We start from the raw sequence: 18,205 nt of genomic DNA, 5'->3' as shown, positions 1-18,205 counted from the left end.
GTTGCTCTTATCCAAGACTTTAACCAAATTCTAAAAAAAGATGAAGGACAAAAGCAAGCACTTCTCCATGCTGTGTCTGAGCATCGAAAACAGTTTCCAGATGCCAAGAAATCCACTGTTGTTAAACAGGACTAAATAGTCATTTTTCCATTCAAAACAAAATGAAAAACTAAAATGATATTGAAATTATAGTTAATTTTTCATGGTTTTCAATGTTCAATACTTTGTTATTTAAAAACTTTTGAATTAAAATAGTTTATATAGAAAAAATTTTTTAAAGTGCTTACAGCCATTAGCGTCAACCTTAGTGAAACTTTCAACCCCGTGTGGCACCCCTTAATGATGAAATATCCTTCTCAAATTTTGCACATAAGTTTGTTATGCTAAAAGGAACAAAAATAGAGGTTGTCCCATCAATTTACTTTGAAAAAGTTTTTTGATCACCACCCTAATATATATATATATATATATATATATATATATATATATATATATATATATATATATATATATATATATATATATATACATATATATATATATATATATATATATATATATGTTGTGTGTATGTGTATGTATATATTTTTTTACATAGCTGATTGATTTAGAAGAACTAAGATCCAAAACATTTGAAAAATCTCATGGACTACTTGTGAATAAACTTGACCAAGTTCTAGGTGGTCTTAATGTTCAAAGACAAGCTTATCATGGAAAATGTTTTATTGGGAACCATGTTCATAAAATGTTGCAGGTTTTTATATTTCTGCATACTTTTAAAGATAAATTGTATAAACATCTTTTCAAATACATTAATTCATAAATACATAAAGGTTTTTAAACATTAATGTTGTAAATGTGCCCTAAAACTTTTTTCATTAGATAAACAGTGTCCTAATTCTGTGCAATTCAATACCTAAGATAGTAAGCAATCTTGGATTTATTGGTACAGATGTTCATAATGAAGCAATGGTCTTGAGTGAAAAGTTTATTGTTTTGTTTTGCAAATATGCAACATGCTACAACTTTATGAATTCAAGTGAAATCATTAATAAGAATCCATTTTCAGAATTAGGTGAAATGACATTTTTTATAAATTTATTGTCTTGCATTACAGTCCTCTTATAAAAATTTTCTCTCATTAAAATTACTCTTGTAAGAATTATCGTAATTATTCTTTTCTTTGTTTTCTGCGTTCTTTTATTTATTTTACTTTTTTGGAATTAGAAAGAGCCATTGAAGAATTAATGAGTTACTTTCGTAAAACATGGCCTAACGAGTCCATTACGCCAAAAATGCATTTGTTGGAGAGTCATTGTGTTGATTTTATAAGAAATTGGGGTTTGGGTCTTGATATTTATGGAGAGCAAGGTATAGAAAGCATGCATGCTCAGTTTAATAGTATGAACAGCACCTTTTGCCATATGAAAGGAGCGCAGCGACTAAAAAGTATTCTGTCTGAACATTATATCGAAAACTCCCCAGAGGCATTAAAAATCAGACCAACCATTAAAAAAAGAAAGGCATTGTGAAGTTTTTCAGATGAATTGTGTAAACAGAATATAACATTTCAACTTAATTTCAATGTTTTTTGTAAGAACTTAATATAATAACAATATATAAGAGTAATATGTAATATATATTATATATTGTATATTTTCAAATAAAATAAATAAATATAGTTTATATTTTGAATTTAAATGGTTGGTATTAGAACAGTAACGAATATTTTATTTTTCTAATTCATCATATTTCAGTTTTTATTCTTTACGTTTTACTTAACATCTTGTTCAGTATCTATAAGAAAGTTGAAGTTTTAGGGAAAAAACGTATTTTTTTTTAAGGCAAAAAATTCTAAAGATATATATAGAAAAAAAATAACCGGTTCTTCAAAATTGACAAACTCTTTAAATACCTTATGATTTTTTTTTATATACCTTAAATACCTTTGACAATACCTTAAATACCTTTGACAAACTCTTAAAATACCTTAACTCTTTCTATTAAACACTCAAGATTTTCTCAAAAAATTTATTAAAGTACTTATTTATGAAGAATTACTCTCTTCCTTAAACTTTTTACCAAAAAAATAGGCAAAGTTCTAGATCTTGTAAAAGTTTGACAAATTCTTTTGTTAAATATTTTTCTCTCTTGAAAGCTAGTTATAATAAACACTTATTAAAAAAAAGAAATTTTAACATGCTATTGTTATAAAAAGATATATTAAATTAAGCTATTGGGGCAAGGCTTTTAAATTTTTTTTTTGCGTTATGCACGCTTTATTTAAAATCAACCCGAAAAAATATTTGCTAATGCGCATGCCCACAATAATTCCATAACGGAACTGCCGTAAGATTATAGTTGAACTATAAATTGTTTTCCAAAACAAGCTTACTTTGTTACCTAAAATTTAATGGTCAGAATAAAATTTTGCGAAGATATTTAGATATAACATTCTGTATTTCTCAACTAATAACTGTAAATCTTCCGAACATATCTTTAAAATCGTACAGATCTTCAGTAAAGACCTTTAAACTCCGTGCAGATCTTTTTGTAATCTACTTATTAAATAAATAAAAATAGCTTAAAGCCGGGTCTTATTCATTAACCTGATCAACTAGTTAAAATGTTAATGAAATAATTAAAAACAATTAAATGTAATGTCTTTGAAAATGCCTGACGTACTTTTTAAACGGGAAAAAAAAATATCAAAAGTAAATTTGCGTTGTTTTAATTGAAAAGCATAAGATTTTTGAAGTGAAAAAGTTTGCTGAAGAAAAAGCACATACTACAATTTAGTATATTAAAATTAAGCTTATCAAAAAATAACTGACAATAATTGCTTAATGTGGTTCACCACTAAGAAAATCTATATTTTTATTAAAGATTTTTTATTTAAGTTTTTAAGATTTTTTTTTGATTTACAGTAATTCAACACAGCTGTAAACGTTTCTGGAGTCTGTTTAAACATGTCTTGAGTATTTTTTGAGGTATTCTACTTTACTTAGACCTTATCAGACAACTTGACCATAGCAACGGCCCCTAGCAACACAAACTTAGGTTTATGATTGCCTTTTCATTTGGCCTCAGCATTAGTTTTTTTGTCAAATTTGGTTAGTTACGCATTAGCTTAATAGGACCTTGAGAATGGTGGGAAATCTGCAGTGTCCTCATTTTGTAGGGATCAAAAACGCCTTAACAGTATGAACTAAAAAGACACTTTAGAAAAAAAAAGTAGAAGAATGCATTTAAAAGCCATTAATAAGGGTTGGCAAGATGAAAAACAACAACTGGAAACTTATAAACCTTACTTATCTGGATGTTTTTGATATTTTTTTTAGTTATAAATTATTCATTGCTGTTTTTCAGCATTCATTTTTTTTTGCGCAGTTTATAATTTTTGAAAAATAATAAATTTTTAATCGCTATAGCTTATCATTTTCAGGACATGTTCTACATATAATTATGGAGGGCCTGTAGCAAAAGTGATGCAAAACACAAAGTGCTTAACAAACTATTGACATTTTTCGATTTGATTTCATTAGCCAACCCTCCAAATTTTACCAAAAAAATCAAAAACTACAACTTTTACTAGGAACGTAGCGTTGATTTTGGTACAGGCCCTTCATTTTATGTGCATGAAACGTTTTGTCAAATTTTTGTGGTTTCCGAATTATCGTTTTTCAAAATTTCTTTCAAAATTGACTGATTTTGCAAACTTTTTGACATATTTTCACAGTTTCAGGAATAAATAGCTGTAAAATGAAACTTTTATCGTTTTTTATTTTTTTAAGTTATGCTCTGATACACTTTTCAATCTAAAACTATGAAATTTGGGGAATTTTGTTTTTTTAGTGGTGAAACACCTTAAGATAATGCCGCCTACAAAGGAGTATAAGCTGGATTTCTTTAAACAAAGGTAAAAAAATAGTTAAGAAAATTAAAGATTAGGAAATATTTAAAGAAGATCAAGAAAAAGGAATTCAAGAATTGGAAAGTCAGTTTGCGGAATCTTAGTGTGATGATAAAAACTCGATTTTTGAATGTTGAGTCATAGTTGTTGAGGAAAATAAAAAAAAACCTCAAAAATAATTAGTAGTGGTCAATGCTATTTTTAATGAGCAAAATAAAAGTAAAAAGCGAATAATGAATCAAGCAAAGGAGCTCTTACTGAAAACAGCTGAGGATTTAAAGAAGTTGATTTTTTATTTAGCGCAGTTTAAAAAATATCAAATCTACATATATTAGAAGATTAAGATCAAACAAAGCTGATAAACCGTATCCTATTTTGTTTGATTTGAAAGATTCTTCTTTGAGAATCCTGTTTTTATTGACATTAATGCCTTTGAGAAACTTGAACTACTTAGAAAAGATGTATATAAGTCTTGATATGACTGAGGCTGAAAGAATGTTAAACTATGAGCTGAAAAGACAAAGAAATGAATTAAATAGTAAATTTGCAATAGGTTCAGCATTTCGAGGTGTAATACGTAGTAACTTAGTGTCAACACAAAACAAATAGAATGAGTTAAGTAAGCGCATTACATGGTTTATATTTTAATACTACTTTGATTGAAAATAAAATGGACGAATTTAAACTGTAAAGTAATTTGAAGCCGAAGATTGTAAAGGTCACTGAAACTTGGTTTAAAGAAACGTCAATTGTTTCGTTGAATGGATATGATATATATAGAAGCGATAGGTCTGATGAAGTGATAGATCTGGAGAAGAGGAGGTGGAGTTCCCATTTATACTGGTACGAGAATTAAATCTTTGAGCCTAATGATTCATATTTCAGTAAGAGCAAGCTCGAGCAATTATGGACTGTTTTTGTATTTGGTCTGATAAGTACTTTATTGAATGTATATATAGAGTAGATGGTTTTGTTGACATGCTTGATATTGGATTGGTATTTAAGAGAGCTCCAAGTTAAGAAAACGAAATGGGATTTAAAGATCTATTAATTATTAGAAATATCAGTTTCCATAGATTAAATGTTTAAGGCGGAGATGTGGAAATTATTACGAATGATATTGCAATTGAACATTAGTTTTATAAAACTCTGTGTGACAAGTTTTCGATACAAGTTTTGATAGCATGTAGACATTTGAACATTTTAAATTTTTTATTAGACCTCTAATGAAATAAAATGCACTCTAAATAAATAAATGTGCCCGATCAATTATTCATATCCATTGAATAGAGTGTGTAGCGTATGGCTTCTAATCCAGTTATGGAAGAGCAAATGACATTTTGTTTTAACATTTACCTTTTTTATAAAAGAAATTGAATTTCATCAAGATTTGTATATAATAAACTATATTAATGAAATGCCTGAATAATTGAACAAAAAGTTTCAGGATAAGTTGGTTATTGAAGGTAATGGTTCATTACTTGAATGCGACCCTTTTATTGACTCTTCACTTAATCATCCTACGGAAAGTTTTGAAGAAGTAACAAAAAAATTAAGCGTTATTATATATTAAAAAAACAGGTGCAGCTGATTTAGTAAACCCTGCTGTATTAAAAAACTACATGCGTTTAATTGCTCATCCCTTAACAATAATATTTAGAACATTTTTAGCAAGTAGTTGCACGCCAAGACAGTGAGGATCTTCCAATATCACACTTTTGTTTAAGAAAGATGATAAAATTGAACCAGAAAATTATAGACCAGTATCACTCACATCTATTCCATGTAAAATATTAGAATGCATATTTAGTTCATGTTTAGAAAAATATCTGCATAATAAGAAACTCATTTGCAACGAGGAGCATGGATTTATGAATAGTAAATAGTGTACAACAAATCTATTGGAGACGTTGGACTTTATATTATATTGTCGAGCAAATTACATTCCAGTTAATGAAATTATAATCCGCTTCAAAACCTTTTGACACCATTACTAATAAAAAAACAATAGTTAAAGTTGGAAGGCTATGTTATAAGAGGATTTTCTTCAAAGTTCTGACAAACCCTCCTTAAATTTAAAAACCTAATTTTATTTATCGAATCCCCGTGACAAATTTTATACACAGAATAATAGATGAAATATCGGAAATAAAGACTTTGCGCATCACTATATTGGCTATTGATTTGTCAAAAAACCAATTGCTTATTTATAACTATCCCAATAGAGCACAGCTAATTAAAACATGCTCAATATAGAAGTAAAATAGCACTACTCATAATAACCAAATATTTAATTAGGACCGTTTAAATGAGCGAAAAATTTAGCACCAACCTTTTCCTTTGCTAGTTATATTTATGCTTCTTATAAAACCAGTGACGGATCTTCTCATTTGGTTAGAAGCATATACAGTAACATCCTCAAATGTTCTTGAAGTATTATCAATTACAGAAGAAACGGTTTTCCCATTTAAGCTTATAGAGCAATTGTAAAGGAAATTGCCAATGTATAGGCGAGATACCTTTATCAATTGATCATCCGTTGAATAAATCCCAATCCAAAAGTTAAGACCATCTTTTGTTAAACTGATATTACTTTCTGGGTTTGATGTAACCCGTAATATAAACGCCCTCTTTCCGTCTTTGGAAATGAAATCAATGAGGTTGTAGAAAGGTAGGGTAGTGTTAAAGTCATAGTTCACTTTAAACGAAATAACATAGTTCGCATGAATGGTTTGCAACGTTATAATATTATTTGACTTATTTAAGTCAATTGTTCCAGGTAAAATCACTATATCTATAAAAAAAGCACATAATATATAACTTTGACAATTGAAATAATTTAAAGGAAGATCAAATATTAAGACGTTTATTTTGAACTTTAGTAAAACGGTTTATAATGTTTTTAGGATGCAAACAACTTTTAAATATTCCTACTTTTGGAGAAAATCTCAAATTCAGAACATTTCATATTTTAAAGAAACATTGTTTTTTAGTTGCTTTTTAGCGGCAGAGAAGCGTGTTTCCAAGATATCGAAATGCTTCACTGAGCTCAACAAACTCCTTGATCTTCCTTTGAAAGTTTTCTTATTTTGTCAAGGACGTAAAATATTTCTTTACTTATATCCTTATTTATGCATATTTTTTTAAAAAACCTTGTAAAAAATTAATCGGCCTATGGTCAATTTCCAAAACATTTTTTACGAGATTGTGATGTATTATAATTTAGATTTCTTTAATAAAGTTTACACCCGAGAGTGCCAAGGTGTTTCTTAAGCATAAAGTTTTGCTGTTTTTAAAAAATAATAGCAAAATTTTATGCAAAATTTTATGCGATTTTAAAATAACCAGCAACCTTCACATTAAAATTTAAATGCTAATATGAATGCTTTAAAATTTAAAAAAACCTGCAGATATATTTTCAGGTCATTTTATGAAATTACTTAAAGAAAGAAGCATAAATTTCACATTTCAACATGCTGACTGTAATAGTACCAATATAAATACCAGATGGCTAGGAGGAGTGATACTGTGGATAGAAAAAATACTGAGTATAAAACACAAATGGATTTTATGTGACCTACACGCTGCGGAACTAGGGCTAACAAGTTTTTTTTAAATTCCTTAATGGTCCTTAGGGTAGAGTGAAATTAATATTTTTTTTGAAACTCATTATTCTCTCAAATTTCTAAATTAATTTTAATAAAACTAAAAAAATGAGACTAAGATGAGCAAATTTGTAAATTTCCCCCTGGAGCAATTTTCGGCTAAATTAAACATAAATTCTCAGAGTTTTCCTGAACTGAAATTTTTTATTCCAAATAATGGTTTCTTATATCCTTCCATTTAAATACATCATTAATAGTCTATAAACAGATTTCTTTTAAGGAGCGTTAGAATTGGACAAGTGCATTTACGTCATAATATCAACACTCATAGAAAAAGTTGTTTTAATTAGTGTTATAATGTGCCTCGGTATTAAGTATTGGCATATGCTTCCAAGATTGCAGATAAACCATATCAACTCTTAATTTCGCCAAAAACACTAGTAGAGAGCTCTGCACTATCTATGCACAATGTTCTACGGCTTGCGTGTGGCAATGTAATTTTCTTTAAAGATTAATTAGCTGTATGTGATGCTCTTTTGTCTTTTCAAGTTGCTCATCAGTAAGCTGCATTGTCAGTGGTGGCCTTCTTTGCTGTGAATTATTCTAATCAATTAACTCCCCCGTATTTTTTCCATAAAATTGAGAGTAGAAACTTTTAACTGCTGCACACTTGTTTTTAGATATGTGGCTGCTCATCTGAGAAAATCGGCAGAAGGGTAGTTTCTTGATGACCAATGAATCCATTTGTTTGAATAACTTTGTCTACTACAATACGTAATTCAGCTGGTAAATTTGGTTAATGTGCTGCGCTGATACTTGCTGCCATGAAGGGTAGAAGACTGCTTCTTCAAAATAAACCATATAAGGGAATAAGCACGCATAAGGAATGTCACTATTATTACTAAATTTGAACAGGGATTGCTAGAAGAATCATATAATCTAAGGATACTGTTGGCAGTAATGAAGAAACTATTATAATCCAGTTTTCCAGGGTTGCTCTTCTCCAGATTGAAAGAACAAGTGCCCAATAGTACAGCTTGTAGGTAAAGGTAAAACTGGTCTATACTGAGCGTTTTTTTGTCCACCTTTTGATTTTCTATAATATAGGACATAGCTTGAAAATCAAAATTCTCCAAGATCTCGTACATTTTAAGGGACTTTCCAATAGAGCCTAAATAGCGTCTAGGATGAAATGTTAATCCATTTAACTCCTCAAAAAAATGGTGTAGTGGAAGCTCATTTGTAATTAACATAAAAATTACCAATTGCAGAGACATCAATGATTTTAACTCAATCAATCTAGTTACATTACCCTGGTGTCTTGTGATAACATTAGTTCTACCAGAGCCCAGTACTTGTTAATCATTCAAAATGAAACTCTGGGAAGTTTCTGTAAAATTATTAAAATATTTCATTGTACTATTGTTTGAGAAATGATATATGGTATAGCTTGCTTACATTTTCTTGCAAATACAGCTTATGTTGCATGACATTTTGTCCTGTTAGTAGTTGCACCTCCTAGAGTGGCTTTGAATATCCAAAGAATGGATAATCTGTTTAAGATCCTAACATTCTATTTACAAAGTAGATAAAATTACTAAAGTAGTCAGTAAATGGTTAAATGCTACCATACAACTTTGCAGAATCTGATTCTCTAAACATGGAATAAAAAGTAAAAATTTAAATAACTTATGATTGATTTTTGAGTATATAGTAGGTGTGTTTATCTGTGACTGGTTTGAAGGACCAATCAACTTGCATAATCAGATGCAGTTACAAAAAGCTCAAGCTTCGGAAATAATTGGTATTTTTTTACCCACTTTTAAAAAATCACTATGGTATGCTCACCCTGAGTCTGTTATGCAAAGTATGCCCTGCAGCCAGAGTGAAGAAGAGTGAAGATAAACCGTTAATAAAGTAGTTAAATTAAGACGATTCAGAAATGATATGCTTCAATTTAGGGACAGACATTCTAGGATTCAAAAGACTCTTAAAATTGTCATGGAACTGAAATCGAATCTATTTAAGTCAATTTATTTAAAACTTATGTGAAAATTAGCAAAAAGCTTTAAAATGTGTATGTTAAAAAAAGAATTTCGCAATATCTTTAAATTATTTTTACTTTTCTATTATTAATTGGTCATAGAAGCCTTGTAAAGAATATAAAAATTGTATTAAAAGCGTTTATAAAATGCAGCCACTCGATATTTGATTTTATAGATCATTAAGTTGGTTACTTAATATAGTTACGCAGACATAATCATGCCAATACCCTAGACCAGCAAAAATAGTTTAGTTTGAAAATCAGTTCAGTACTGGATATGGTGAGTTTGCTTCATTGAATAAAGTTGAAAGTGGATTCTGTAATTTAGGAGTTGATTGTTTTAATTTCTCATATTTAAAAATGAAGATTTAATAGCAGCAAAAGAGCCTTATCAGGAAAAGGGTTATTTCTCACAGTACACTAATTGGAAAGCACTCATTATACCATTCAAATAATTTAAGGCAACTCAAAAATTAGTGAATCTTAGCTTGATAAAACATCATTAAAATGAAAATATTGTTAGTATTCTGCCATATTTACAAGTTCTTATTATAGTTTAATTTGAAGATTTTAAAAAGAAAAAAGAAATACAATACAAAAACCTCAATAACTTTAAAAAATAAAAAAAAATTTAAATACTATATTGTAATACTCTGACAAAGTGTAATTAATCAAAATATTGTATGTAAAAGATAAAAAAAATTTATTAATCGTCTTAGATCCTTCATTTTTTTCAATACTCAGAACGGTTTACATTGGATTCACATTCATCTCCCAGGTAATATTTTTATCAAGTTTTAGTTTTGATGGATCATTTTTTGGGCCTCTTAACTTTCTCCCCTCATCATATTTCAAAATATGAAGAAAAAAAGCTCATAGTTATTGCGGACTGTCTTTCGCATAACTTAAAAATTTATCAAATTTTAATTTGCTAAAATGCGATTGTCAATTATTATTATAAACATCACGTGCTACAAGCTGTTGAAAAACCAGCTTTAAAGTTGTGCCCCACAACTTTAAAGCTGATTTTTTAAGGTAAGTATCAAGAAATGTTTCTCGATTGTTTTATCTGCGAAAAAAACTGCATTGTGCTTTAAAATATTACTGTACTCTTAAAAGCAACATGTTATGTTCTATTATTATATCTACTGAAAAAAGATGGTGTTCATCATTCATAAAAAAGAAATATTATAGAAAGTAAAACATTCATTATTGCCTCAGTTGTTTCCGGGAGGCAACTTTTGAACAATCAGCAAGTATTTTTTGTTAAGAAATTACATATAAATAGCATTAAAAAACACAGTTGATCACTTACATTGAAGAGTTCTGTTTATAAGCACCATTGCAACCTGATAAGAAAAGAAAAGTTGTTTCCAATTTGTTTCTCACTGAGCTCTTTAAATGTTAAACTTCACTGATTCAAATAACTCATTCGCTATTTTGTATCACAAATAACTTTTTATAGTTTTTAATCAACTAAAAGCACGTTTAGCATTAAAAGATATATGAGTGAAGTTAGGAGTCAATTAAATTTTTTTAAAAGAATTAGCATTTGGACTTGACGTATTTTGATGTTGCTTAGCAGTTTAATGGTTAACCATTTTAAAGTTTATGTATAAGAAATCTCATATTTATGTAATGCTATGTGCTAAATATCATATTCATAATCAATGTTTGTTATTTTCACTTATATTACATGGGTTTAATTTAAATCAATTAATTAGATGTTTATCATTTTTAAAAATCTGTTTATACTATGTTTGAAAACATTATTTGTTGCCGGCTAAAGAATATAGAATTATTTTATTTTCACATCACCCCTTAGTAACATATTCAAGGATTGAGTGGAATTCGACAAAATTAAATCTCTAATTAGATCATTATGATTTTTAGGTTAAATTTCTGCGAATTGTTTCTAGGGGTGGGAGTTAAGGTTAGTTTTAGACTAACTAAAATTAGCTGACTAACTTTTTAGTCTAACTAAATTTAGTCGACTAACTTTTTCGCGTAAGTAAATTTAGTAAACTAACATTTTAGTCTAACTAAAATAAGTTGACTAAAACAAAATTTAGTGCTAAAAAAAGCTAACAAACCAATATCTTGAAATTATATGATAATTATGACAAGTAAGTCAATTTAATGACATTCATCATAATTTATTGTTTTTAAGAAATTTAAAATACGTAATATAATTTGTGACCATTAGATATTAAAAATGATTTCTTTGTAACTAGTTTTGCCCCAAATTTTTGTTTTATTGAGTTAAATAAAAATTGTTTTGTTAGCAGAACAACTTCGTCAAAACGATGTTAATTAAATATTATTAATACTCAAAATATCATTGGGTCTCATGCAGCATTATTAACTTTTAAAGGGTTAAACGTCTTCAACTGATGATTCTTTTTAAGATCCAATTATTTATTTCATCAAGTTTACATATTTTAATCATCCGCCTGTAACATCTTAAAACTATTGGTGTATCACGTTTTACTAATTTGAAAAAAAGTGATTAGACGGAAGTAACTGAAAGCAATTGCTTACTACAATCATTCATGTCATAATTATGAAAAAATTTTGTTTTTCATTCTAATATCTTTAAAATTAAAAAACTCCCTGATATGAAGTCACTTTCATAAATATTATTTTTTATTTTATGGATACATTTTGGGCGAATGTGAAAATCAAAAATCACGCGCCTTAAGCGTATAGCTTTTACGTTTTGGAAACAGTAATAAAAGGAGGTGGTTCTATATATAAATCTGCATGAAATACTGAATAACATTCATTTTACAGGTTCTAATTTTAAAAAATCGCTTGTCTCCATCAAATTTTTATTTAATACTTTAATGAAACTTTAAAAATATTAAATCAAAAACAAAAAATGTTTAAAAAAAAACATTCGTACCAAAATCGAGAAATCCTTAATCATTTTATTTTTTAAAAAAATTAGATTTTTCATTTAAAAAAGCTTTTTAATTCTATAGTAAGTTCTTCTTCCACAAATCTTTTTTGCATAGGAGCTTAAATATTTATTTGAATTTATTTACAACCTAATTCAAAATTTAAATATTAAAAGCATTTTTGAAATCAATTTTAAATATTTCATCTAAATGTTAGGATTATAGCAGGAATTTCGAAGAAAAAAGGAGCTTTATTAGAACAGTGATCTAAATTAAGAAGTGTTTAGTTTTGATCAAAATGTGTAGTTCGCAACTTTTTGGTTTTTATTGGTATTTATTGTGTTTACACATTATACGTTTTTTTATAACTGCAAAGATTATTTTTAGTGGCAGCAATTTTTGTGTTTTTCTTCTACAGTTAATAATGCAAGAAAACCTATTTCAAAAGCAAAAACCATTCTATTCACGTCGGATATGCCAAAACTAACCGATGTAAAAATTTAAACACCTCTATTTAAAGTATAAGAGAAAAATGTTTCCTCAAAATGTTATAGTAAAGTAAATAATTTAAAATTAGTTTGAATATTCTTTTTAAAGTTTTTCTTTGCTAAAAATGGATTTTCCAAAATCACAGTTAAATCAGGAGTAAGTAAAATGAGATAAAAAGGTTTTAGAATTGGTTTATTGATGTTCTGTCTTGGGTATTACCAAAAAATATTAATGTATTCATTGTTTGTTTTTCATACAATTAGACCTTGAGCTCCACGGCAGCTAATCTTTTATTTTACATTCATATATTATAAGATTGGTTGCTGCGCTTTGGTTATTAGCGTATTTTTTCCCACTATCCAATCTTAAACCCATGTAGAGTTGGTCTAAAATATGGTATCATATTGGTCAAAGTATTAGCTAAAATTTTTTGTGGAGGTTGAATTACCGATTTTTAAGATGATATAATTTTAAACGTCAGTAACTCAACTCAAAAGTTTTAGCTAATACTTTGATACAAATGTGTAAACTAGAAAAAAAATTCACCAAAATTTTTAACCAAAACACAGGAAACCGTCAAATGTTTGGTAATGGTCAATTAGAGCAGCAGAATGTAAATAATCATCATACAATCAGCCAGATGGATTTTAGCGTCATATTTATCGTTTCCCCAGTTATACCGTGTAACCTCTCATAAATTGTACTTTGTAGATGTGTGTTTATTCTGATAATAGAGGCATGATCTTTCTATTTGAAATCTGTAATATGCAATAATAACTTTATTTTCTAAGCTTTTTAACTTGTATGACAATGGTTCTTCGTTTGATGGGTATATTCTTTATGTTTTATAACTTTAAAGCGATTTTTCAAAAAAATGTCTGATTTTTAGATGTTAAAGTTTTAAACTGGGACAGCAAAAGTTGAGTATGTCTAGCTAACTCATAAACTCAGAGTTAAGTTCTAAAATGCCATCCTTTTGAATTAGCTATTTAACTGGAGATGGTATTGTTTCCTCAATACCATCTCCAGTTGTATAGAAAATTCCAATCGGTATCGGTAGTTCACTTTTTTAGTAATACAAACAGTTCCATTGCATGAAAATTGCCAGGTAATGAAAAATACCTGGTAACTGATTGTACTTAAAATTTTCATTCATTAAATGAAATATTCAGAATATATTTTGTAAATGGTGAAAAAGCTGCTAAAAGACATGATAAAGAGGATGTTGCAGTGATCATCAATAGACATTTCTCTAATTCGATTGCGCAACGAATTTCTCAGCTTGAAATAGAGGTCAGTATGGACAAAAATGTAAGCAAATAGCGGCAAATTATTTTTTCTTTTTCAAAATTTTGGTAGCTAAAAATAATATTTTTTAGCTGGTCGTTTATTATTTTTAATGTTTATATTCTTCAAGCAAGCTTCTGTAACTTTCATGACATACTTCTATTTTTTTTTCTGTGATTGTTTTTTCGGAAGATAAAAGTTTATAATCTTCACAATCTGCGTTTTTGGTAGAATCGTTTATTGTATGAGTTTCAGTATCAATAATAATTGTAAACTCTGGATATTTCAACTTTTTGCACGGAGACTTTCTAAGCAACTTATCTTGTAGTGTCTTGAATTAAAAAATGCTAGGAACTTCATTCATTAATTTTAAAGTTTTTTTACCGCATCCTGAACTAACTTTTATTTCCTCAGGCCTAAAGTGAATTTCACACACTTTCGTGTGTTTCAGTATTTCAAATTTATCAGCACCTCCTTTATGTTTATATTTAAATAGTTCGTTACACCAAGCTCTGTAAACAACAAGTTTTTTTTCTTAATAGGGAAAGAAACTAGGGCAATGTTAGTCTTTTCCCTATTGTTCTTATAAAATGAACTTCCGCGCAGTGGAATACAGCAATACATCCCTCTTCCACCTTTTTTCACTTCGTTTGGTCTGAAAATGCTTGAGTTGGAATAAGACATCTTTTGGAGCGAAAATATGCTTTTAATTTTATAATTTCGCGAAAGAGTTTTTATCTGTTTACATTTTTGTCCTTACTGGCCTCTTTTTCAAGATGAGAAATTAGTTGCGCAATCGAATTAGAGAAATCTCTATAAGGAAACTTGTTGTACCTCTGACCGCTTCTTGTTTCTGAGCACTTTTTTCCCAAACAATTGAATCAATTTAAGCAATTCAAAGTTAGTGTTAAAAACTCTACTTTTAAGTTTTTTCTCTTTCGACCAAAATGTATCATTTTCGAGCGTTTTAAAAAAGTAGCCAAAGATCAAAGATACAAAGATCAAAGGTACAACATGCAAGTTGTTCCTTTGACTGAGGTGTTTTGTTCCTTTGTCCATAATGTCATAAGTAATAATAAGTTATTTGGACTACTACAGCTTTGTTATGTTGTAAAGAAATTTCTGGCTAACCGCATGCCAATAAAAGCTTATATAACTATTTTGTAAGCAATCAAAACTGTCTACCCAAGTAGAAGCGCTCGTATGGGTCAGTGCTGGCTACGCCAGTTCTGGCAATCCATTTACGGGATATTAAAGTTCCATGAATGGCATGCCGGAGTCGATATGAACCAATTTTGTACCGTAAAAGATTCACCAGAGCTGGTTTGCCAGATAGCAACTGTCATGTTGTCCTTTTGCGTTTTCCCAGTCCTGGATATCTAATAACGGACCGATATATATACACAGACAGCGCGCCAGAGCCAGTTAACCACAACTGGGCCACTGCTCAAAACATAGCTTAATGGTGTATACGGCAATTTTTTCAAAGTCTATTTCGGGCTCTCAAGATGGCGACGAAATAAATGAACGATTATGTGAAAATTAAAAAACTGATTGTAACGAAGTTTTACAACTTGAGTTCAAATGTTAATAAATATATAAGTTTCAAATAAAATCTGTTTTTTTGTTTAACATAACATTTTTTTCTCAAAAATGTTTACATAAGTTTCAAATATAAATATATATTTTTCGAATAACAAAACATATTCTGACAATTATTTGTTGTATGTTACCTTTTCTGTTTTTCGTTTTTTCGAATATGATAAAATAAGGTACAAGTTCTAAGGAAGACTAAGTATAATTTTTATTTTTAGTTTGTTTAGAATTATTTTTTTAAATAGTAGTGAAGAAAAAGTATCTAAGTTTTGAAATTAGTCCAAAGAAATCTAGTTATTATGTAGGTCTAAAATGATAATTGCTTACCAACTTACAACAGTTAGGAGCTGCCAACATAGTAATTTATTATATGCTAGTGCGAAAAATTCAAATTTCAAACAATTGTTAGCAAAACAGTAAGTATAACGATATAAAATATTGATAAAAAGGTATAGTAGATGATTTAAATACTTGTTTATTCAAAAATTTATAATGTAAATGTCTTTTTACATGCATTTATATCTTAAACTAGAAGGGATTGTTCCTAAATTTAAGGAATAACTAAATACATTTAAAGATATAAACTAATATGCATCATACATTTTTTCATAACATATAATGTATACTTATTCTTAGCATTATGTTTAGTAACAAGTAATGTGTTGTATTTAACTACAAAGGATGATGTATATTCGCAGGAGCATTAAGAAAAAATGGTCCAACCAAAGGTGCATCTGAAAATGATATCCAAAAAGCCGTTGTTCACTATTTGGCAGGAGCTACTGATCGTAACGGTGGCAAAAACAAATAGCCATAAGAAAGTCTGCTGAGATAAATAGCTTTGAACATTGTTAAATACCATTCGTTGGTAGTATGGTTGCTATAATTGCAACCTGGCATATATTATGAAAACGGATTGATTATACATTTTAGTTCTAAATGTTTCTTTAAGGAATTTCGATCATGACACAAATAAGTTAACAATAATAATTAAAAAAATTGTAAAATAGGCAGCCGCTTATAAAACATTTATGAAGAAATTTAAATGTATGTAAATCAAATCTTTTTGATTTTATTATATGTTATAATTGTATCAATTTATATCTTAACTTATATTATATATATTATATTTATAATTTACATTTTACATAATATAATAATTAAGTCAAAAATAGTTTATTTTTATTAACGTATTCTTCTTTACAAGATTTTAAAATAGCATTTGTTCGTCGAATTTGGTTATATTTTGATAAAGCAATTATACTTATTTTGTTTTAAATTTACAAGTCGAAAAGAGTGGTTTAACTTAATGGTATTTTCTCTATTTTATTTATAAGGAACTTTTAAATGGCAGGCTTTAATAATTTAAATAAAATAAATTAGAAATCTAAAACTTTGTTTTCATCTTTGAGTAATATGTACATGCAATAGATTCAAATGATGAGGAGGAAGGTTATAATAATAGCAATTTACTTTTTTTGGCCCGTCACTGATTCGGCTCTGGTGAATCTATGGGCTTGCATAGGACCTTTAAGCATTTGCCAGTGGCGACCCGTTGAAACGGCAGAGCCTGCAATGGCTAGCCAGGCCTGGACCATAATTAAGCCAATGTGCATGGCAAGCCATGCCCGGCCAAGTTCCGCACGCAGGCCTGGACCATTGTTGGGCCATATAAACGTTGCTACTTGGATAAAACTAATCCTAAAAATTAACCTTTACAACTTACGCTTTCCGATTATTTTTACATGTAAGAGTGGTCATGTAGCAAATGGTCCATAATCTTAATCAAAATTTTCATAAAAGCGGCCTCCTAAAGTTCGCAAAAAATCAAAGCGCAATATCAACCAGTCAAAAGTACAACGACCTAGCTGGTCAAAGGTACAAGAGATAGGTTTCTTTAATAATTATAATCTCACACCCCATTTAGGATTAGAATTAATCATATAAACTTTTCCATAAAAATAAAAAAAAGTTGTTGGTTAATATTAATAATAGTATACATTAGCCAAATAACAATTTATGACAGTTTTGTTATCAAATTAAGATAAACATGGCTATCTACTTTTTAAGAGATAAAGTTTTCCTCGTGGATCAACACAATTTATCCTTAACGTAATATTTTACGGTTAAAAGAGTGGTTATGGACGAATATCTTAAATGGCAATTCACGTTTTTGCAAAACGATAATAGTAGACCAACAGGACGGAGTGACTACTAGTACAACGTGGTCAAAGGTAAAACAGGTTCCGCTACTCCCAAAAATACTTTTCAAATTCCAGAAAAATGTTTTTCTTAATGATGACAGCTTTGAAAAATAATTTTTTAATTTTATTACGAGGAAACAGTCCGTCTTTCAAAATTTTAAAGAATA

General features: G+C 28.7%; 2 protein-coding genes across 7 annotated transcripts in view; one reads left to right on the top strand and one right to left on the bottom strand.

Annotated features, from left to right (window-relative positions):
• Positions 1 to 920, top strand: part of LOC149890514 (uncharacterized) — a 3,900-nt gene extending 2,980 nt beyond the window's left edge. Inside the window, exons 5-6 of the mRNA XM_090082974.1 lie at positions 599 to 754; positions 891 to 920. Of these exons, the coding sequence (XP_089939100.1) occupies positions 599 to 754; positions 891 to 920 (186 nt within the window). The remainder of the gene's footprint in view (positions 1 to 598; positions 755 to 890) is intronic.
• Positions 1 to 16,223, bottom strand: part of LOC149890513 (uncharacterized) — a 57,252-nt gene extending 41,029 nt beyond the window's left edge. For 4 of the 6 annotated variants that reach the window (XM_090082973.1, XM_090082967.1, XM_090082969.1 and 1 more), the window contains exons 1-3: positions 12,468 to 12,579; positions 10,878 to 10,911; positions 6,246 to 6,707 (exon numbers count right to left, since the gene is read on the bottom strand). Coding sequence is in view for 5 of the 6 variants with exons in the window: in XM_090082967.1 (XP_089939093.1) it covers positions 6,246 to 6,707; positions 10,878 to 10,911; positions 12,468 to 12,521 (550 nt within the window). In the remaining variant the exon portion in view is untranslated. Of the gene's footprint in view, positions 1 to 6,245; positions 6,708 to 10,877; positions 10,912 to 12,467; positions 12,580 to 16,161 lie in introns of those variants that run through there. The other 2 variants (XM_090082968.1, XM_090082972.1) reach the window with 2 other exon arrangements.
• Between the last annotated feature and the right edge of the window lie 1,982 nt (positions 16,224 to 18,205).

The sequence above is a fragment of the Hydra viridissima genome, unplaced genomic scaffold (genome assembly GCF_058129835.1).
Source record: "Hydra viridissima isolate aposymbiotic clone 2 unplaced genomic scaffold, HvirCarnegie_v1 scaffold_3, whole genome shotgun sequence".
NCBI lineage: Eukaryota > Metazoa > Cnidaria > Hydrozoa > Anthoathecata > Hydridae > Hydra > Hydra viridissima.
This window is presented reverse-complemented; position numbering and strand designations above follow the sequence as displayed.